We start from the raw sequence: 23,931 nt of genomic DNA on the forward strand, positions 1-23,931 counted from the left end.
GTATAGTTACTATGACAATGCAAATAGATTATTTTCATTCTATCACAAGGTTTTTTAATCTAATTTTATCTTGTTTAAATATTACATTTGCTTAGTTGTTTTGCCTGGTAACTGGATGCATTTTATAATTTGCCCCACTTGCCCACAACCCATTCCTTTACTAAGGTACTGCCGTTGGGCACAACACATTATCTAAGTATTTGAAGTGTGTTAGAAATGTTTGAGGACTGATGTCTACAGTTACATTTTTATTAGATAGTTAGTGTCAAAATAATCAAACCCATTGAAGCAAGCATGTCCAAAGTCTGGCCCGGGGGTCAGTTACAGTCCGTGATTAAATTTTTACTGGGCCGCGGTCTCTGTCATAAAATTAATAAAATGTGGCCCGCCATAGTTTGCAATAATCTGTGGTCTGTGCAGCCCTTTGAGACTCCTTGTGATTGAGGGCTATGCAAATAAACATGCCTTGACTTGACGTAATGTTGACTGCAGTATAAAATAAATTTGTACAAACAAAAAAGAAAATCACCATTTCACCAGATGATGGCACGAGCCCTTTGGCCACCTTGCCCTTGGTTTTCTGTGAGATTTTTAGTCTCATTAACAATCTAATTTCCAACATGGCGACTGTATTTAAAAAAAAAAAAAAAAAAAAAAAAGGAAAGTTGACTGTTAGGGTCGCCTCTTTTCAGGACAAGTTAGAATTGGAGTATATTTTCACTGAAATCTAAAACAATTGCGTCTGCCTCATCTGTTAAAGAGGATACCCTTCTGCAACTTGTCTGACACCCTCTGCACAAATCTACATGTACGGTATTCACTCCGGCGATGCTTTTTATTGGATTGCCTCTCCCTTGTCTTCCTCTCCACTTCCCTTCTCATCCTCCTTTCCCTAGTCACAGCTCACTGTCAACATTGCAGGATTAGGAGCATTTGACTGACTTGTTGCTAGGCAACTGTAACCATGGTAACCGATTCATTATCAGGACAGGGATGGGACAGGGAAAATACAACTGGGAATTCGTTGACGGGTAAAATTTTCAGTAATTGTATTGTGTTTAGTCTTGCATGCTTCAAAACTGAAACAGATTCATATCATTGCTTGATTTCATTACATTATTAGTAATTTTCCCAGCACAAAGCAAGTACAGCATGCAGTGTCTTCATATGTGCAAGTGTCTTTTTTCTTTTAGTATTTTTGTTGACGGCTCCAGTTGGAAAAAGGGGTTTGTGCCATTATGGGAGTTAACATAGGCAATTTATTTACAGGCCCAAAAAAGGGAAATTGGTGTTTATGTAGAAGGGTTTAATGAACAATGACATTTAACATGAATAGGCAAACCATACATTCTAACTGATCTTGAAGCAAATTCACCCACAACAATGAACACAACTGTGTTCCGCTAATTTCACCACAAGTCTGACATTCTATTACCTTATCTAAATTGGTTTACTTCATGTCACCAAATTCTCGTGACTGTCAAGTTTTTGTAATCAAAAATGCACTCAGTTCTTAACAAACAACCAGAAAACCGGAGCATGATTTGCCAAATTCCCTAACACAATCAAGTAGACTTGCTCTAGCTGAAGGAAAGTCTGTGTTAAGACATGTTTCATATAAAGCATATATTGCCAACATGTCTGTAACGGAAATATATCTTGGGGTGTTATTTTGTTGATCTCAGTAAGAAAAGACAACTATTGGAACATCTTTATTTTGCTTTCTATACAGCACTCAGGTAATTGGAAACAGGGTTAGGGTTAAGGTTAGGGTTTTTTTCTCACACATTTCAAATTCAAACGCCATATAAAGATCCTTCGCTACTCGTTGAATCTCATAGGTAAGGCTTCAAATGTGGTTTAACCAGCACCGTATTGGATTTTTCTCCTCTTTTCATTATGCTAGTGTTCCTTAGTGCTAAAACGTTTCGGAAGCTGACACAGCTGCATTTGAGAAAAGAACAAGTGCCTGGAGAATTTTAAAAATATCTGACCCAATTTGTGATACTGACAAAAAAATGTAAATAGTATCCATTGTTGGATCGTCCATCAAAAAGGCGGTTGCATAAACATTGACAGCACTGCATACCAAAGCTGCTTAAAAAAGGAAGTACTTTGAGTAGGAAATTATTCAAATTCCAAAACCATGAGAAAGTGATAAGGCATACATACTTTATCTCTCAGAGACATTTAAAATAGCTTTGTTTTTACTAGATTATGCCAGAGTGAATGTATTTGCCTTGATTTGAAAGAGAACATTGGGTGGCTTTTTGAGTCATATCATTTAGTCAAGGGGATAATCTTGTTTGATTCTTTTTTATCTTTCAAAGATTTTATACAGTACAAGCACTGAACAGAGTTTGGAATGCTACTATTTACAAAAAAAAGGTTCCCTTATATTATAATGTTATGTGACACCAGTGTCTGAAACTCATGACAAAAAGTTACCGGACAGCAGGGCAGGCATCTTTTCAGAGCTGCCTGAAAAGTTGCCTGCCTAGCCATAAAGTTGCCTGCCCCATTTTTCACAACTTGAACCACAAAAAGACGACTAATAGCAAAAATCCCATTGTTGCAAAGTATTAAGGATTGATAATCAGAATATATAACAGAACACTTTAAAGTTTATTATAAATCTACTTATAACATTCATTGCATATATATATGACATCGCTGTTTTCCATCTGCCATCAGTATGTACCTGTATTTACTCATCTTCATTCATGCAATGTTTGCATTGCGTCGTCTGCTTCAAGCCACGTGAACTCCTCTTTCCACGATGCTTTTAATGTACGTTTACGTTTTTTAGTGTCATAAATTTTGTTCGCTTCATTTGAATATTTCTTTGGGCTGAGGTTTTGGCTTGATTCCTAACCACTTATCCATTTTTCTTGTGTTCTCTGTGTGTCTACTCTGGAAAATGATATGCAAATGCACGACCTTATCACGCTCGGGAAAGTCCGGAAGCAGGGCATTATTCGATGAAGGCTTCTGATTCGACCAGTATGCAAATTGCCAAACAAACCGAAATTCCAAAATTTCCAAAATCTGAACGAAGATTTCAAAATTGGAATAAAGCAAACATTTGATTTGAAAAAAAAAATCTTTAAGTTCTGTTTTGTTTTTTTGGAGGGGGATTTGTACGCCCGACTTAAAAAATGCACGCCCCAGGCGTCCTGGCAGACGTTGTTTCAGACACTGGTGATACTACTGAATACATAGAAAATTGAAATGAATACGCATTTAAACACCTAAAATACGCTGTAACAAAACTGCAGATTTAAATTGGAATTACAAAATGTGACGCAAAAGCAGGGTTGGCTTATTTTTTTTAGGAGGAATTTTCATGTTACGCTCCTCACGTGTTTTAGGTTTTCTGCATAATTTGGGATTATTTTAATTATGATCATTGTCTGTCAGTGTGGAGAGCTTTAATTTTTTTTTTTTCTTACCGTCTGGTTATCCTCGTAGAGTTTGAGGTCGTAACCACTCAGTTCAACACAGAAAATGATTGCTGTTACTCCCTCGAAACAATGAATCCATTTCTTCCTTTCTGATCGCTGTCCACCTACATCAACCATCTTGAAGGTGAGCTCCTTGAAGGTGAACTTGTTCTCTACAATGCCAGTGGTCATGTCACGGGATCGCAGAATGTCCTCAACTGTTGGGATGTACTCGGGGGCAGAAATGCGGTCCAGGTCATTTAGGTAGTAAGCAGTATTGTCCTCTAAGTGGTACTCATTGGATCGCTGAAAGCACTCCTGGACCCCAGAGTCTGCCCACAGGCGTTTCATGACTCCCAACAATTCTGGAGTGATCTCCCCTTTGCTTTCAGCCGGCCCCGTGAGGGCAAAGAGCTGCACGGCGTCATAAGCACGATCAGGATTGTGAAAGTCAATCTTGAGAGTTGTAAGGGCACGGATGATGCGTGTAAGTGAGTCAATGGCATTGTACAGAATTAGGGGCTTATACTCCTTGCAGGCCTCCAGGTTAAAGCCACCACTGTGAATGATCTTCATCTGCTTGACGATGGTACTCTTGCCCGAATTGCTGGTGCCCAGCAGCAACAGCTTGATCTCTCGCCTTTGCCGCTGGCTTTCTGATCGCAAGTGGCGGTCGATTCGCCGCGAGCGCCGGGCTGCTTCCTTCTCCTCCGAGCTCTGACGGCATCCCATGGTCCTCCACCACGTGGTAAGCGCAAAGGAACTCGTGCTGCCGCTTGACAGGTGAACTAATTACAAAGAAGAATTGATGCAATCTTTGGAGTAGAGCACAGATTGCTTGCAGCAAAAGCAGGTGCTACGTCAGACAAACAGTCAGGAGAGCCTCCACAGAAATTAGTGGCTTAGGAGTGTTTCATTATTTTTTCTCCGGGGCAGTCGGTGAGTCCTGTGTGGGCAAAACCCAGACTTGTGGGATGCCCACACAGTGCCTTGCACTGAGGTTGGACCGCCTGCGAAAGGGTAGGGAGCTAGGGATCATAGCAGGGGCTTCTCTTGAAAAGGCTCTTGAGGAAGGCAGGCTACCTTCAGGTTCTGTCAGTAAAGAAAATGTTTAGGCTTGTTGGGTGTGATTGAAAAAATGCCTTCACTCCATTCCCACATGGCTCCTGTGTTGCGTCTGCCCTCCTGACCCGTTGCGATCATTCACTCTTGAAAAGGCTTTGTCTTCTCAGGATTGCCAATACACTCTTTTTGGAGTCTGTTGAAAGAACAGCAACAGAGAAAATTAGTTTTTTTCTTTATAGATAAACACAGGTCCTGAGAGTATTTTGCATCTAATCACAATAAAACTCCATGAGTAACAATATGCCTCTTAGTACTCAACTCATTGCTCTTCCATTGATTGGACAAATATTTGACTGCAGATACAGATTGAAAGAGGAGAAAAGGTTTCACTTTGATTTTTTTTTATTAAACAATAGTAATTTCTTAAATAGAAAATACATTAAAAATATAATTAATTTATTATCATTATTATTATACATTTTTATAGAGAAATTAGAGTCAATAAGCAGGAATATTTTTTATGAGATTAATGTTGTTGAAACATGTTCAGGTGGACTACAGATTTTACTGCCTCTGGATATTGCCTGCTGTTCTCAGACTGCGGTTTAGCAAAAAATTGTTTGGGGAAACACGTATTTACTGTTTTGAGAGATGATTATAGGGTTTAGTCCAGCAGGTGCCTACCGTATCTTAATGTCACAATGGAGCTTGATCTGCTTGCATACATCTTGTGATGATATCTACCAGGTTACGCACTGTGATCAGTGAAAAAGTACAAATATTTTACTAAGAATTTGGTTTCATTTTGGTCCCACCAGACTTGTTTTAGCTGAGAGTCAAAGGTTTATTACTTAGAAATGTTTAACTCTAAGATTTTTCAGTTAATAATGTTCTTGTTGGTCGTTAAAGATTTGGCTCGTGGTAGAGAAACACATAATGGGGCAGGCTGGTTTCTACTGGCGGAGTAAGAAATGGGAAATAGTTCTTTGGCCTAGTTTTTCTCAGATAAACTCAACTTTGCAGACCCATCAGACGTAAAATGATGGGCTTTAATGTTTTGGAAAACATGTTTGAAAAAGAGTGAGAGGACCAACACGACAAAAAAAAGCCATCATGTAAGGGCGTGTTTTTTTCGCATCAGGCACATAACCACTAATAACGTAAAAAGGAAAGGTGATTAATACATTGATAGTTAGACACTTCTTTTTTTAATTTTGAAGAAACTTTGTGCAAAGAACTCCAAAAAAATCATACCCTCATAAAAAAGTGGGGATAGTTCTGGTATTTACGACAAAATAGTTTCCTGAAATTATGTCTGATAAAATTTCACACATCTTTGAGACAGTCACATCCACTAGTGTTGTAAATTCAGAAAATTCATAGAAAATAAATTGGCATTTCTGTGTGAAATGAAGAGGAGGTGTTTGCAGCCAGGCATCTAGAAACATCATGAGTGCTGAGGTAATGTGATAGCCAAGAGGACTGTTGTACTTTATCTGATCTAATTGCACTACAGTATATTGTAAATTTTACACACCATTTTCAGCTACCCTCTCCTGTTAAAACCACGTGTTTGATCTCCTGTCATGACTTTGTCACGCTCTAAAAGTTGTAACACGTGTTAGGAATTTCTCTGAAGTAACGCTAAAATTAAAATATCGCATGATCATTTTTAGTCTCTGTAAACAGCAACTTAGCATCTTTGAGTTTTGTTTTTTACCACACAATACAGCCAAATTCCTGTAATTTACATAACTGAATTTTTTTAGATGCAAAATTAGGTTTATTGTTCTGTATATGATTTTCATGCTGACTGGAAATTAATCATAGTTGAAGGTAATATTGTCAAACCCAAAAATTGCATTGTCTTTTGCTGTCCAAAGAATGGTGGGATAATATAGACTGGTTGGTTTATGTCAAAAGATGTCCACTCTGCATAAAGTAGGGACATTACTCTAATTTGCAATAATCTAGGTATTTACTCATCAAGAATTATATCATCTTTTTTTACAAGTAAATAAAGTAGTAAAATAATTGGGCACAATAATACACTGGCTTTAGTGATTTTAGTGTCTAGAATGCATTAAAAACTATGCATTTTAAAATCTATAATCCATGCAATGAAGTGGCAAGAAAAATTAAAGGTGCATGTTTTATCGATTGTGTTCTGAGTTGAGGAATTAGGCTTCACAGTCACAAGCTTGCATTCAATATGGAATGATTCGTTCCAGTTAGCATTGACCTGCTGCTGGGCACGCAGTATAAAATGAGGTAGTAAAGCAAGAATTTCTGTGGAAGCCTCTAAAATTACAATGGTTTTTTAAAGATTTCTTCTCTACTAAGGTTGCAAACAGCTGGAATCTTTTATGTGTGCTAGGTAACAATTCAACTCACATAATGTCATTACAGTGTAAATGAGATATAACTATTGGTAAGTGAAACAAACCCACAAGAGAATGTTGATAACCTGACAACTTTGAATCCATGTCCTCTTAATGAAGTATAACTTGGAATATGTGTCTTCCTTCATGATCTTTGTGCATTATTTTAAATGTTTTGGTTTTGAATTTGTGTTAGAAAAACGCTACACGGACAAAAGTAGCTACAAATGAAAAAGTGAAACATTTTGATACTAGAAAAAAAATGTTATTCATGTCTCATAAAGCACAATGGTGGTGACAAATATTTTTCTTGATATTTTGACATGAGTGAGGAATAGTAACCGCCCCAAAATGTTTAACTTTGTTTTAAAGGTTCCACTGTTCAAATAGCTAGAAAAGTGACTTTTGTGTATTTAGACCAGTTGGGCACAGATGAAGTGTGTGACTTTTAAATGACTGTACTTCCTTTGTCTGTAGGTTTGTAGTTCCCGCTCAGACTTTTCTCAGCACCATCTGCCGTACATCCTCACAATGGCAGGGTTATCCCTATCATACCTGAGGATATTTGGCAAGAAAGCCATGCAGTATGAGCACAGCGGAGGCCCACTTAGAAAACGCTCACATGTCATATAGTCAGCCAAAAGGCATCTTGCTGTTCACTCCACTCAACCTGACAGGGGTTAGTGAGAGGACTTAACTCCACTAATGCCAAAATCATCGGCTTATCCCCAAATCAGCTTTTGAGGTAAAATAATAGGAAATAGATGACACAATCTTAACGTGTGATTTAAAATGTTGTGATGGATGAAGATTTCCATTGCATAATGGGGTGACTAACTTTATTCAGGATTCCAGAAGCCGGCCTCCTAAATGAGACGAAGCCCTGCCAGAGGGACATTATTAATGCATGTGATGAACGAACGATGCATTAGCGAGGCGATCAATGTGCTGGCTCCGCTCGACTACGCTTGTCGTCTACGTTGTGCAGCCACCACAAGGTGACACATAAGCCTGTTTAGTATAAACACAGCCAACTTACTTTTCCCGAAGGCATATTGTGGAATTCAAATGAGGTTGAACAGAGATTCACATTTTTGTCACTGCCGATAAGTGCATTTTTTTGTGGGTAAAACATTTTGTGAGAAGTTAGCTACAGATATCATGTTTGGTCAGGAGTCAAGGTGACTTTCAGGGCTCTGTGAGCAGTGGTGCCCATGTGAAAGGTTTTTGGCCGTTAGCGCTTCCTTGAAAGGGATGGGAATATCAGCCAACACTGTTGATGGTTTAAACATGACTGTCCTGCATGTAAGCAACAGTCAACAAGAAATGTCCTGCCTCATTTCAACAGGGTTTTATTCCATTAAATCACAGTATGAATTCTTCCTGGGGGCTGGCTATTGAATGTAGCTGTTTGTTATTAACCACTACTCGCCTGGTAAACAAGGCAACAAAGCAGCCACTCTAATCAGGAATAGGTAAACATAGTTGCCATAAATATAGTCGCACCTTTAGTTTTTTAATCAAACAAAACGATTATATTACAGCTGCAAGAGGAGATACTGTTACTCGACCTCAGCGCCAAGTTTTGTTACTTTTTAAACGACTGCTAAAATTTGAAGTCACGGTGCCCCGAATTATTGATTGAATAGGAAAGGTTGTTTTTTTAATTTTGTGGCACACTTAACTCATATCTGTTGAGGATTTCTGGTTTAGATTACATTTGTTTTGCTGCATTTACAAAGTGTGGGCTCAGCAGAACATGGCAACCTCAAATCAGAATGGCAAGATTTGTTTTCTATTTCAGACATGAAAAGGTTTTAGGTCAACTTTTTTGTTGATTGACCTTAATTGTGGTAAATTGTGTTTTTTTTCCCCACCAGACTCAAAGTGAAGTTCATAGTGTATTGATTCACTTCTATAAATCAGCATACCTAATGCTTGATTTTGGCCTGCACCTAAGAGTTTGGGAATATAAATTGATTAAAAAAAACAGCCATTCTAGTCAGGTATGATTATTATAATAATGATGATGGCGAGTTGTAGATTTGGCAATAAAATTGTTGCAAAACCTTTTTAAAACCTTGATCTGCAATCAATTATTACAGACCTATTCAAATAAACAAACCAACACTTTGCCCAGAAACACACACACACATACCCACACAACCGACATACACTCGGATGTAAGCACACACACACTGACTTTCTCCCACATGTATAAATACTGTATTCTATAGTAACATAGTGGTAGGCACACTTATACGCTTGTACTTATATTTGTACAAGGCATTATTTATCTTGGCAGCAATAGCTCTGGAGTTCTCGTCTTGAAACTGAGAGGTCAGAGGTTTGATTCCCTCCAAGTTAAATGTTGACGTATCCTCGGGCGAGACACTGAACCCCTAATGCCCTCAAAAAGCAGGTAGGCGCCTTGCTTGGCTGTCACCCCTATTGGTGTGTGAGTGTGTGTGTGAATGGGGATGTGTGAAGCACATTGGAAAGTGTTTTGGGAGGTCTTCCGAGACTTGAAAAGCGCTATATAAATGCAGACCGTATACCATTCATTTACCATTATCTTTGCTATTTACCCACCCTTGGAAACATCCATCCATTATCTGCACCGCTTCTCCTCAGTAGGGTTGCGGGAGTGCTCGAGCCCATCTCAGCTATCTTCGGGCAGTGAGCAGGGGACACCCTGAACTTGTTCCCAGCCCGTCGCAGGGCACACGGAGACAAACAACTCACTCGCTCTATCACACAAGGGGACAATCTGGACCACCCAATTCACCTGAAATGCATGTTTTGGCAATGTGGGTGCCCGGAGGAAACAAACACAAGCACGGGGAGAACATGTACACTCCACAAAGGAAGGTTGAACCCATGACCTCAGAACTGTGCCACTGACGCGCTAACCACTCAGCTGCCGTGCCGGCCCTGCTTGGAAACATCTTTTACCCTATTTGAAAAATAAACTGCTGGTGAAAAATTGAATGAATTAATTAAAATATAAAAAAATAAAAATACACAAAACGTATATCCTTAAAAAAGAAATAGAGACATGGAATATGTTGTTTACAACTTATAGAATTATTTCTGTGCAGTACTTGCTGTGTCTAGTAGATTGCAAAGTGATTGGGAAACTGTCCATTTCATTGATCCTGACAGTTAATCAATGGTATCTCAGATTGCTATGAAGTTGTTCTGGATTGTAGCTATATTAGGTGATAAATTGAAAAAAAAATTAGGTGTGCTTAATATTACAAATTTGTACTCTGTGTATGTCAGATAAATCAAACATGAAATACTCCTAACTTAAAAAGTCTGCTTTGGTGTGATGAGTCAGAGCTGTGTGTTGGCCCCACTTTACATCACAATTGGAGTAGATAGAGGTCAGACAGTGTGATTTTCTGCAGTTCGACTTGTGTTTATCCCTAGTTATATTTTTACATTTTGATTCTCCTACAGCTATATTGTAATTTAATTGGGCTCCCTAAGAATCTTGTTAGGTCTGCTACTATTTTTAAGATCGCAAGTTGCACATTACAACAATAATAGTGTTACATTAGATGGGAGCCTCTCCTTGACTGCTCAATGTTTTAGTAACCCTTACATTGATTTATTAGTAACATGAAATAGTGCAGTATGTTAATATTTCTTATGAAATCATTTCTTCTTTGTTAAGAACATCAGATAAGTTAAATGAAAACCACTAAGTATAACAATGATTAGGAGTGCCAGGGATGTATCAACATTGCACACTGTTTTTAACGGTTTCATAATTAATTTGATTAAATACTTGTATAAAAACACTCTTTGGCTATAGATATTCGACAAACATCCTTTTTTTCTGAAATCTCAAGGGTTGCAATTATTAAAAAACAGCGAGCACAGCGGTAACTGTGAGTTCTGCACCGTGCATGGTGAGAGTGTTTCACTGCTGCGAAAACGTCATCATATGCTGTTCATAACCTTATAATTTTATTTGTTGATCCTTAGTATACTGAAAGTCCCATGAATGCTGCAAATGTGACATTCACAATAGATAAAAAGGTGTATGCAACGCTGTTGAAATGTCAGCATTTGGTGCACCGTTCCTCATTTCAAAGCTTTGAATCAATTGAAAAGTATACTAAACAAACTAAAAGAGGGCTGGTGAACTTAAAAGCATGGGACATGTGTACACACCCTCTTATATCTGTCGCTGTGTTCAGAATTAATCAATCACTTCGAAATATACAGGTCTGTAAAATGCAGGAGAGACAGTTCTTGGATAAATTATCTTCTTGATTAACACAGTGGCAGACATTTCATCTGTGGAGCAAACTGACATTTGAGCGATCCTCTGTGCTGGTTGTAATACCCTCAAAGCATCCCCTGAGATCTATGTCCCACAAGGAGAAGGCCCCATGAACAACCCAGACAAATCACACGATAATTAAGAGAACATAACGTCTTCTTGCATGTTTTGAATTTAATTGAATTGTCTTTATTGTCATTGATATCATTGCTTTGAATCATTGTATGCAACAAGATTGGACATGGCACTCCAGGGCAAACGTAATAAAGATTTCAAAGAGAAAAACAAAATATAAAAAAAAACAAAAAAAACCATCATGATAAAATTCAGAAAAAAACATTCACAACGTAGTGCTTAGAGACTAGCCTAGTTATGATAATAGTGCAATGTTCGTTAATGAAAAATCATCATAATTGTTTATTGGATGATCAGGGATCGAGCTAGTGAACAAATTGCAACAGGACATCATTCTCGGTAATTCTGACACCGATCATAATCCCCTGTTTCATAAGAAAGTAGGATTATAAGAGTTTTGAATTGCATGCAAAACTTCAGATCATTTACCATAACAATAACAGTGATGTTTTAAGTTTTTTGTGTAAACAGCCATTTTACTATATAATTATTTTTATTTTATTGTTGGTGGTTGGTATAAATCACGTCTTACCAAAGCCCTCAAAGAAAACCTGGATATCCCGCAAAATGTTTCCAAAAATAGCTCAATGGGTCATTTTGATTTACTCAGAAATTTGACAATTTATAACAATAAAAAAATATTGAAAGTTTTTTATATTTGTGGTATATTTTTTCCTAACTTAGAAATAATCATCATTGTTAGCGTTTATGTACATCAACATTTTAAAATAATAATAACTCTTGTCAAGATCCTACTTCTCAGCATGCTCTCTCCCCCTCTTCCCTGTCCTAATTTCCTCCTCACAACTGCTGGCACTTGTATTGATTTCCTTCCAATCACTACTTTCCCTCGTCACAATTTACACACTCTGTCTCCTTGGCGCTGTGCTAGTTAGTTGTTTTCTATGGCACGTCAAAGCACTCTTGTTTCAGGGTCTTGTCATTCCAGTGTACTGAACACTCGCCTGCCTTTCCGGGTCACGAGTACTGCCTAACGAACTCTTGGACTGTCGCCCTCGCTATTTGAACTCACTGGAACACCGACCCTTTGACTGCATCCTGGACCACGATTATCGCCTCGCTACGTGATTTCCAATGAAACAACCTTGCCCGAATAAAAGACCACTGTCAGGTGTACTAATCCCACTTTACATTTCAGAATCAAGCTTTTAAATATATATGCAATCGCTTATAATTACTGTCACAAAGAGGTAGCTATCAGCTTTAAAAGTTTGGCGACCCTTTGTCTAGTTGGTGTGTTTGTACCTAGTGTTCGTTATGCAACGCCGAAGGCAGGCTTCAGAGAAGGATGCCTGTAAAACGTGCGCACATGTGAGGATGCGACTCATTCATTATGGAAAACAATGGAAGGCAGTGTTCATCTGCCAAACAGTGGGACGTTTAAAAGTCGGGGACGGGACGGCGGTGGTGAAAATGCATGGTTTTTCATTGTCCGGGTTCAGTGGCTGCGTTTCCCTTTTTGCAATTTTAACAGGTCAGACTGAGTCACAAGGTCAGCCTGTGTCGACGGGACGAGTCTACGAGCATGCAATCAGATACAAAAGGATGGGGATGGCACAAAGTGGACATCAGTATTGTTGATAAATGTCTTGCTTTGCAGACCATATTATTAACATACAACGGGTCCACTTTGTCTGACAAGAAGATAACAAAATTTGTTTTTAAGATAAAATGTGATCTGGGCCCTAATTATGAATCCTCCAGATAATGGAATATAAACAAATTGAAACTGTTTTACTAAGTAATGTCTACAAGTGTCAATAATAAACAGGTACTGTACATTTTGATTTGACAGATACGATGTACTAACGCCACAGAGAAGAAAACTGTCCTCTTCGAGTTGCTTCAAACCATTGACGAAGTAGGCATTTTTGATTTTTGCAGCTCAAATTTCATGTAGTTTTATGCAGCTAACCCAAAAGTATTTTTTCTACTGCTAATTCTATGCTGTAGCATGATTTTGTGATTTTCTTCACTTCAATTAAAACAAAAGGATCCCATTGGTATAAATGGGTACACAAAATGCTTTAAACTTTGGACGAAGGATGCTTGATATTGCACTACACTTCCTCAAGTATTTCTTGACCTTGAGTTCACTGTATCAATGAATTAGCTCAGGATTTAGCTTTTCTGCCAATGTTTTTCATTTTATGTCACCTCTGGCAGAGTCCTCAGTCAAGTTTGTTTACTCATCATAAAGTGTCAACATATCTTTTAGCCAAAGTCCTAAAACCCATAAAAAAGTCAGAAAATAAGTTAATATCACTTGATCAAAATTTTTATGAATAACAACATAATATGTTAAAGCCTATTTTAACAAGCACCGTTAAATATGTTGCTTCTTGGTTGGTTGGTTATTAACACGTACTTCAAAACAAAACTAGTGTCAATAGATAGATAGATAGATAGATAGATACTTTGTTCATCCCCGAAGGGAAATTCACATTTCCAGCAGCATCCCTGAGCTGAGAACAATCGAATAGTCTCAATATGAAAAAAATATGACGGTAAAAACTGTACAGCCAAACTAAAGGTTTGTATTTAAAGTAATTGCAATAGCCTGGGGGGATTATCACTTGTGAGGCCCCTTCTCAAGGTTTTCTTATTTTCTTCGTGCTGAGGTTTTGAGTTTTTCCTTGCCCGCATGTTGGTTTAAGATCAGGGGATGGTGTAATTCTAACATGTGCAGTACTTTGATACATTTTGTGATTAAGGACATCACAAATAAATGTGACTTGACTTGATTTGACAATCTTCAGGTTGTTTTTGATGGCTCATTAAGGTGAAAATCCATCGCAAAATCAAACAAAGAAGCCCAGTTGTGCAAAAATGCTCATATTGCGGTGGGACTGATCTCCAGCAAAAAATTGTGAAAAAAATTTGAATTTGTGGTGTAAAGGTGTATACAATAACATTAGGAAAAATGTTTTAGTGTCTTACTTGTCAAGCACTTGCATAATGTATTGAAGGCTAAACGATAAAGTTTGTCATCACCAGAAAAAGTTACAAAAATGTTATTGTTCATTCAGTGGTTAAAAGGCGTCTACATATTTATATCCAGCAGAACAGCAGCAGTGTGGTTAGTACGTCAGCCCAAGGGTTCAAATCCAGCTCCCAGCTTCCCCGTGTTTAGTTTGCATGATCCCCCTGTGCCTGCGTGGGTTTCCTCTGGGCACTACGGTTTCCTCCCACATCCCAAAAAACCTGCATGTCAGGTTAATTGGCCGGTTCAAATTGTCCCTAGGTGTGAATGAGCGAGTAGATGTTTGTCTCTGTGTTCCCTGCGACTGGCTACCAGTTCTGGGTGTCCCTTCCCCACTGCCCTGTGATGTCTGGGATGGGCTATGGCACCCCCATAACCTTAGTGAGGATAAGCAGTGCAGAGAATGGATGCATTTTGTATAATATTCAAGTATTTCAAAAACATATACTGTACTGCATTCATCAGAATTAAAATGAGGCATTTTATTCTCAAAATAAAACAAGGTTTTGGTATGTACATTAATATATTAAGGAACATCAAATTAGGCATTTTACCTGTATTAATATAGATCAAGGGTCTCGAGCTACTTTTTGCTCCCTCATATCTTTCAGATTTAATTTCCCTCTATGTTCCGGTCCGGAGCCTTCGCTTTAAAAATGCTGGTCTACTAGTAATCCCAAGACCCAAGAAGAGATCCGCAGGTTCGAGAGCATCCTCCATTCGCGCCGCAGTGCTGTGGAATGCTCTTCCCCCTGAGATTCGATCTGGACCCTCAGTGGAAATGTTTAAATCTAAGCTTAAAACACACTTCTATTCTATAGCATATGAATAACCTATATTTTATGTTGACAATATATGTGTATTATTTGTTATTGCAACATCTGTTGCAGCCTGGTCATCCTGATAGGGGGATTAGCTAATGTGCAGTCCCTTCTCAAGGTTTCTTCATTTTCCTCATGTTGCGGTTTTTGAGTTTTTCCTGGCCCTCATGTAGGTTTTAGATCAGGGTATGGTGTCATAATAGTCCGTGGTTTGCAATAATCTGTGGTCTGTGCAGCCCCTTTGAGACTCTTATAATGAATAAATAAACATGACTTGACTTGATTTAATTAGCACAAAGTGCACCCTCAGTAGCCTAGATGGTAAGGCGCCCGCTTTGAGACTGGGAGGTCGGTGGTTCGCGCCCCGGCCGAGTCATTCCTAAGACTTAAAAAGTGGTCGGCGGCGCCCTCTGTTGGCTGCGGCTGCATCGGCTCGCTACAACGGGTCAGGTGCAATCGACATTTCGTTCTGTGTACATTGTTACACAGAATGACAATACAAGGAAATTATTATTATTATTATTTCTAAAATAATTTACCATGTTATTTCTATGTTGTTACCATCAGGTTAATTATTGGAAGTAGGGTTAAAAGACTCAACCACTTAAAAAAAAATTACTAGAAAATCCCAATGACAGCACTGGTGAGCTATTTTCAAAACAGGTCCTAAACGAGCACCCCTAATCTAGATTAAATCCAAAATTCGAGTGAAATTAATCTAGATTATATTTCTTATCTATCTCCAGCACTGGTATAAAGACACACTTTAGCATTTTTGCCACAGAGTGGCGATGTTATCCGATTCAGGTTCCTTTAGAAAGAGCCAATGTAGGACACCTACTTACAAGGCTTTAAATAGTAGTTTGACGATGGAACAGGTTGTGTTTGACCTTTTGTGGCTTCCCTGTATAAAGCAGAAAGTTGAGTGTCAATTCATGTTACTGAAAACAGTGCATACATGCACTGTACACTTTATGGCTTTCACTACACAACAAAATCTCCCCCACAGGTTGCAGGCAATTGCACTCCCTCATCAACCCACCCATACCCTTACCCCGCCTCTCCGCTGCCTCCTTGTTGTCATATGACCAGTGTTATATGTGAGCAATTGAACACAAAGTTTGTCTGTTTGTCCCCTCTCACTCTGCTGCAAGGGAAGGCCTCTGAACTTGTCGGGAAACACACATTTGTGGTGAAGGGCATGTATGGGTGGTAATCAAGGGACGTTGAAGGAGAAAGGAAAAAAGTGGTTTAAGCAAACTTTGTTTTACACCAACGCAAAAAGCAAACCATCAATTGTCCCCGCCCTAAAATCGGTTTTGATTCTCTAAACGCAACCTCAGCTTAATCATCATGCTTCTTTTTGTCATAGAATCGTTTCCAAAGATGCATTGTCCTACTACCTGTCCAGTATTGAAACTCCAAAATAAACATGAAACCAGCTGAATGAGCACATTGTCTGTTTGAAGAGAAAGAGTGCAGTTGAAAGAGATGTGGCATGTCAATTCACTCTTGATCTTTCAAAGTTTGATAGGGAAAATTTCGAATTAGCGTTTCATACAAAACCTGATAACATTTTTAATGAGTCTAATTAATACATGCTACTTTGACTGACACAAGAGTTGAATAGGTCAGAACCTACTCCTGTAGCTACTTGACCTAAATGTGTCTGCAAGTCAAAACCCTGCAAAGTGTATTAGTAACCTATTCTAACATTGCAGCAAAGTCATACTTGCGCTCAGAGCTGGGTAATACGAGTTACATATTCTCATTTACATTTACTCTGTTACATTTGCTTGACTAGGTTTTGGCACATTATGTAGAAGTATTTTTAAATCACTGTACTTTTCACTTGAGTAGGGAAGAAACTGTAGTCTTACTCCACTGGATTAGGCTTCATTGAAACTGTTAGTTAAGCCCTAAGTACGTGCATTACTTCTTCGTTTGTTATCATCCGTGTCAACTGTGTGAGAGCCAGCTTTGCGGACCAAACCCCAGTTTGAAGGAGCAGTGCACGTAGCAAACAGGCGTTTGCCTGTGTGTGATACTCCAAAGACGTTAAAGGTAAAGAGAAAAGTGTATTTTTATAAATGCATGCTGCGTTTTATTGCACTTTTATTTGCCCAGATAAGGGGCACATTATGCACCTTTGTTGTAGGTTTTTTTTCAATCCTCAAAATAAAAATGGCACCCATAATTGGATATCTTAATTGCATTTCTTTAATTTTATCAAAACAATTAAAAGTTCCATAATTTATTAATTTTGTAAGCAAAGTTAAACTTGAGGCGGTATCATACAAAAGAGTAGTCACGTCATTCTACTCAGGATGCCCTGCATTCAACTTAGTCAATTTGATAGTATGCTAATATAGATACATACTGTATGTGTTGCCTTTATTGTAATGCTTATGTCATGTTTTTATTTTTTCGAAGCTCCTGACAAATTACTTTTGTTTTTTTTTTGTTTTTTGATCCTATAAGGCCCTTTCAACATTTCGGGTTGCTGACCCCAGGGCTAGCTTGTTCTGCCTGCAAAGCCTGTTAAAACAAGGAATGGGTCTTGAGATGTGCTACATGTGCTTAATGTATTTATTGATTCATACTATTATTATTTTATTCTTTATTACAGTACTTGAACTTACCTTTATTTTGTTTCTCTATTCTTAAATTACATTTATTGTTAATTGGATGGACTTTGAATATTTGATGGGCGGCAGTAGCTCAGGAGGTAGAGCGATCGTTTTAGGATTAAGGTATCCTAGTTCGAATCCCGGCTTGTCCGTGTTACATGTCAAAGTGTCCTTGGGTAAGACATTGAACCCCCAATTACCCCCAATAAGCAGGTTAGCGCCTTACATGGCTGCACAGATCACGGCCGCTATTGGGAAATGTGAAGCACAATGTAAAGTGCTTTGGGAAGTCATTGACTTGAAAAGCGCTATATAAATGCAGATCATTTCATTTCATGATCAGATAGAATGTTTTTTTTTAATCAATAAAGAAGACATTGCTTCAGTTACCTAGTACCGGTACTTTTTTACTTTTGCCCAAGTAATTATTATGATGTCTACATTTTACTTCTATATAAGTAATATTATTCTGAGGTAAAAGTACTTATACTTGAGTAATAATTTTTAGCTACTCTACCCACCTCTGCTTGTGCTACACAAATTACAACCGCAATTTTAAAACAGTCTAATAAAAGACAGCTAGTGCTGTGATAACTGAGCATGTCTTTTGTATTATCCTACACCTTATATAGTCCAGTTGTGTGAATATCTGTGGTATTTACTTATTTGCCATTTCAATTCTCGACCCAATTAAGTGTTTAAAAAAATTGTGTGAGTAGCATATTCCTGCCAAGTAAATATGTCAAACTAAGGGGAGACTTCCTTTTGTACGTGTGTCCACTACAGGTATCTTAGATTTGTCTTTCTTTACAGTGGGGCTTAGGCTTTATATTCACTGAATAGTTCACGGGTAAGTAAAAAAATCTCGATCATAAATTCGAGAATGTCAAATGAATGTAAGTGCATTAATACAGAGTGTGCTTGTGTGTGGCGCATGGCGTGTCATGCTTGGTATGCTGCTGCACAATCTGTTTCATTGTGCACCATTGGTCACATCTAAGTGTATGTTGGTATGTAAACTGAGGACCCCCTAAATGACAGAGTGGATAACGCTATTTCCAGTTTATTAACATAAATTGAGTAATAAATTGGTTGATGAGTGGCACGAGTACTCTAGTGGGACAGAGTCTCTACCCAAACTCAATGTTATGATATTGCCATGAATGTTGTTGAATTGGTGGATTAGACAGGATTTGTTGGAAACTTCACCCATCCATTATCTGCGCCGCTTATCCTCACTAGGGTTGCGGGGGTTCTAGAGCCCATCCCAGCCATCTTTGGGCAGTCGAAGCCCTGAACTGGGGACCATGTTAATTTACAGTACTTGCTCATTTACACCTAGGCACAATTTGGACCAATTAACCTGACATGCATGTTTTTGGAATGTGGGAGGAAATCGACGTAGGCACAGGGAGAACATGCAAACTCTGAGATGGGTAGGCTGCAGTAGCTGGAATTGAACCCTGGACCTCCACACCGTGGGGCTGTTCACTAACCACCCAGCCGCCGGTGGAAACTTATATACAGTATGTATTTTACTTTAGATATTTCATTAAAACATGGCTGGAGATAGAAGTGCATAAACAACAATAAATATCCAATAATTAAGTGCAGAAGTAGAACTACAGTATAATGTGATTAAATGTACAATGCCAGAGGGGGGGGAAAAAATCATATACTGCTTTTTTCATGTCAGGTGACACAAATCTCTGAACTGTATCTGTTTTAGCTTTTTTAGCTCTTGTTAAAAGTGGGAACTTGAATGTAAGGGCATCTGGCTGTGTATCTCTCAAGGGTTTTGTTGTTCCTTTTAAATCAAGTCTGTCCGTTCTTTCTCCAGCCATTAAGTCACCCGCTGAACTTGAAAGAAGCAAGTAACAAAAGAGTTGCAAAGGGGTCAGCTGAGCATCAGTTTGTGCCATGGAACTCTCTTTTTCTATGCATGCAATTCATTGACCTGGCTGCATTCTGTGGCCGCTAGAGCAATCTTTGAGTACACTTTCATCTTTTATTAAAGTGCCTTGTGTTTGTTGTGTAATTAAGGACCTTTTTCCTTTATAAAAGGAAAGTTTTACACAAAAATGGTCAGCGCAAGGCATGGATCTGTAAGGCCGTTATCTGCTGATCACATCTGGGTCAACTCCTAAACTCAAGCTAGCTGTGGACATTATACAGAAGTTTACCTCATAGAAAACGTTTAAAAATGTGAGGCATAAATATTTACTGTAAACTGCTGCCTTTACAATCTTGAACTATATTTTTATAGTATTTATCATTTTATGTCTGATTATAAGATTTAAAGGATGTTTGGAAGGAACTAAAATCTGATATAATCTAAATACGGTGTAGAGAATAATTTAAATTACCTCCTCCTTTTTCGGTAGGTAGACAACTTTACGTCACTCTTGTGCAATATGAAAAAAACTAAAAGGTTATCCCTTTCTTGTTCTTGGTGCCTCATTGTTTAAGCATTTGTGTTATGCCAGAAAGTAGATCATTTTCAATAAGATTTTTGGACTAGCAAACACCGGCAAAGCAAGGCAATCCTGCTTACATATCCACAATTTGGTGTGTAAAGCCTTCCTCATTTAAAAAAGAACTTTAGCGATGACGCAAAATATACCGGACAAAAAAAGAAAAAAATTCAGAGGAAATTTCCAATCCTCGTCCTGGGCTAAAATTTCTGTTCACAGGTGCCAGATGTTGGCTTACTCCATGCAACACAGATGGCAAGCAGTTCTCAGAAACAGTTAGCGTCTTTGGTTTGCAGAGAATTCGGCATCATACCATAGTGTTATTTATGGTTTATGATTGAGTTTCACACACTCAGCTGGCTTATGTTCCCTAAAAAATAAGTAGAAATGTAAATAGACGTATTCCAAATGGATTTGCATGGCAACAAAAGCTATTCTACGGATTTTGAGATTAACTCACTTTACATGCTGCTATTGTACTGTACATAACCATGGCCCTCATTCATTTTTTTGTTGCTCTTGCAGACATCACTTGTGAAAAAGTGAACTGTTTCGTGGAGGAAAGCCACTCTGATGTTACTCCAGCTTGCAAGGCTGATTAAAGCTTTTGTCACAGTGAGCTTGACCTTGGTTGGCCTCCTGTTGGGATCTTAGCAGTGACAAGAGTGACGGTAAACAGATGGAATCATGTGAAAACACGCACAATACCATTTAGCATATTTTTTACCTGCTCCCAGTAATTGAAAGAAAAAGTTCCAAAAGCTTCAAATAACAAACATAGCACCTCATTGCTACATCACTAATGCTGGTTTGACATATTGAACTAATCAAATGGGAGTGCCACACTCGAACGACTAAACGCATTAGTTACACATTTTGGATATCAAACCTGGCTACAAAATATGACTTGTAAAAAGCCTTGATTAAGAACAGCCACTCATAACAGCCTCTGTGTCAGACTAATTCGAACTGATCGATAGTCCTATCTTTCTTGTCCTTCACGGACAAATCCAAACCTTGCAAGAATAAAGACATTGAAGCTAGCTAATCTTCTGGATCTTGATACTATATCCACCATTTTTACCTTTTTCCTAGGACGTTCGAGGCCTACGAGTGTACGTTGTCATGGTAAGCAGCCGACATTCCAAAAAGGCCGTCTGTTATTCTATTTCTTTACAAAAAAAAAATTCAATTCATTTGGTCTTTTCCCCCTTCTTTCTCTGCTGCATCACAACCTCCGCCCCTCTGCCCCATCTGCCTTCTTACTGTCAACCCACCAAAGCCGCCGCCGCCACTACCCCAGGCCCCTCCACCCCTCAGCTGAAAAGGTTCCCTCCCTGTCTCTCAGGCAAGCGTAAAGCACAAATATATACATATATATAAATTATATTTATAACAGGCCCCTGAGTCTGTCTTACCGTCACAATCCGTAGATCAATTCAAGGATGATCAATGATGATTTAACCCAGGCGTAAAGCACCCAATCTCACACCGGTCTTTCAATCCGTCCCAGGCGCCTGCAAATCAACGCTCGTGATGGATTCCGACTGTACGTACATCTCGCGCCTTCCAAAGCTAACACCTGATCATGTGGCGCTTCTACTCATCCCATTTCCGAGCCAACACACACACATACACACAAACTCTTGCCCTACATAGGCTAACGGTGAGATGTTAGCACCCGGGTTGCAGCAATAGCATCTTTAAGGATGCAGGATGCTCTTTAGTGATGAGTCAAATAGCAAGGATGCGATGCCACTTTCCACTGTCACATAGCTAGCAAGGGTGGAGGAGGGGACTGGATGTGCCATCTCTGAACATCACCTTGTCTGTTTCGTATGTATGAGGGGGAAACACACCCAAAACACACACAGGGCTCGCACTTTTGTCCTACGGTTTCCCGAAACAGGAGTTAATGGCAAGAAAGACAAACAGCAGTCTGAGTAGTAGTTTGCCTTACCGTGTTCACAAGCCAGCATCCATTTACAAAAGGATACTGCAGATGAGCCCTTGCTCACAGATAACACTGCTGAGCAATCCCGCCTTTTAATCACACTTCTTCATTTTCCCATCTTCCTCATACTTCCAGATACATACACACATACATGTCTGTCTCGGTCTTTCAATGTGCCAAATGCACGTCTGTATCCTCTCTCCTTTGCTCCGAGGCAGTTGAGACACTGCAGCGATGGGGGTGGAGGGCGTGTATATGTGTTTGTGTATGCGTGTATGTGTGTGTTAGAGACAGAGAGAGGGAGTGCAGGACACAAATGGAGGGAGGAGTCAGCAGCAGGGATAGAGAGCAGGAGAGAGAGTAGGGGGAAATGGTCAGGATGAAATCATGAGACTAACAGGAAAAAAGGAGAGAAAACGGAGCTATCTTAATTTTATGCTGCGGTGATGAGGAACATGTGTCCGATAAGGATTCAGAGCCCTGCAGGTTTGAATGCAGTTGTTACAGTATTTTTCGTATGACATCGCTTGTGATTTCATTAATGATGGAAAAAACATACCAGCAAGGGAGCAAAAGAGGGAGGAGAGGACGGTAATGACGACAGCAGAATAGGAGGAGACTGGGACAATGGTGTAATGTGCTGTTTCCGTGCCAACTGTCTCTGTGACAGCGGGGCCGCTTCATGTATTGCCATTGGTCAAGAGCGGGAATTGACAGAGGCTCGGGCAAATGAGACCGTGTTCCCACAGGGTGTGTGAACGGGGTGTTCGTTTCTCTTAAACAGGCTTCATACAATTTTCGTTTTAACTTCTTTCAGGCTAACAGCGAACACATGTTGTAAATTTGTGTTGTAACAGCTCTCTTGTGAAATCACAAAACTCCCTGTGTCCGCAGGAAGAAATAAAGGGAGGAAGGGGAAAAAAATATCTAGCCCGGCTTGCCATTGGTTTGCGGTGTAATATAATTTCCTGGACACCAAAGCCAGTGACACAAACAGTAGGATAATTAATCGGCGCTGCTAGAGCACATCTGGTGAAGATGAGCGACTTTGCAACTCACTGAATTGATGAACGGCTTTTTTGGTTTATGTGCCTTCTGGCAGAGAGGTGGTGTGAGGTTTTATGTTTGCCATTTATATACGTTTAAACCATGTATTCCGTTTTTAAATGAGTGTATCCAAAAAGTTGTTTTTAATACTGTATATCAGGGGTGTCAAACTAATATTCCCCATAGGCCACGTCAGTGTGTGGCTGTACTCTAAGGGGCCGATGTCACTTAAAAATGTAACGGAATATGATTGGTATGTAAAATAAATGTATTTACTCCTTCATGTAAAGTAATTCTGAATTTATCCATTATTGAAGTCACAAACATGGCAGTTGCATTGAAAAAAAGGGTACTACACATATAAAATATGTTGTAAATTAAATATGTGGTACCCCTACATACAAGTTCAAAAGGTTGTCGCTACAAAACATCTTTCGAACAAAGATTTTGCCAACAAGAGAAAATCTAAGTTACAAGAATTTCCAGACATTACCACTAGAGATCTTAGTTATTATTGTATTTTTATGTTCAAATACTATTAGAATGTGTTTTTAGTGATCAGGATGATGTGTTTTTAATAGCTATTTTGTCACGGTTGCCCATTGCCATCACTTGGCCCCGCCTGATTGGCTTCCCTCCTATTTTAACTCAGTGCTCTCATTCACTCCTCGTCAGTCCAT

General features: G+C 39.0%; 1 protein-coding gene across 3 annotated transcripts in view; it reads right to left on the reverse strand.

Annotated features, from left to right (window-relative positions):
• The window catches only part of gnaz (guanine nucleotide binding protein (G protein), alpha z polypeptide), a 27,879-nt gene extending 5,415 nt beyond the window's left edge, over positions 1–22,464 (reverse strand). Inside the window, exons 1-3 of one of the 3 annotated variants that reach the window (XM_088320197.1) lie at positions 22,211–22,464; positions 15,992–16,050; positions 3,453–4,701 (exon numbers count right to left, since the gene is read on the reverse strand). In XM_088320197.1, the coding sequence (XP_088176323.1) occupies positions 3,453–4,175 (723 nt within the window). In that variant the 5' untranslated portion in view covers positions 4,176–4,701; positions 15,992–16,050; positions 22,211–22,464. Of the gene's footprint in view, positions 1–3,452; positions 4,702–15,991; positions 16,051–21,668; positions 21,824–22,210 lie in introns of those variants that run through there. The other 2 variants (XM_088320196.1, XM_088320198.1) reach the window with 2 other exon arrangements.
• Between the last annotated feature and the right edge of the window lie 1,467 nt (positions 22,465–23,931).

The sequence above is a fragment of the Urocampus carinirostris genome, chromosome 16 (genome assembly GCF_059441175.1).
Source record: "Urocampus carinirostris isolate Australia breed hairy pipefish chromosome 16, RoL_Ucar_1.0, whole genome shotgun sequence".
Lineage (NCBI taxonomy): Eukaryota > Metazoa > Chordata > Actinopteri > Syngnathiformes > Syngnathidae > Urocampus > Urocampus carinirostris.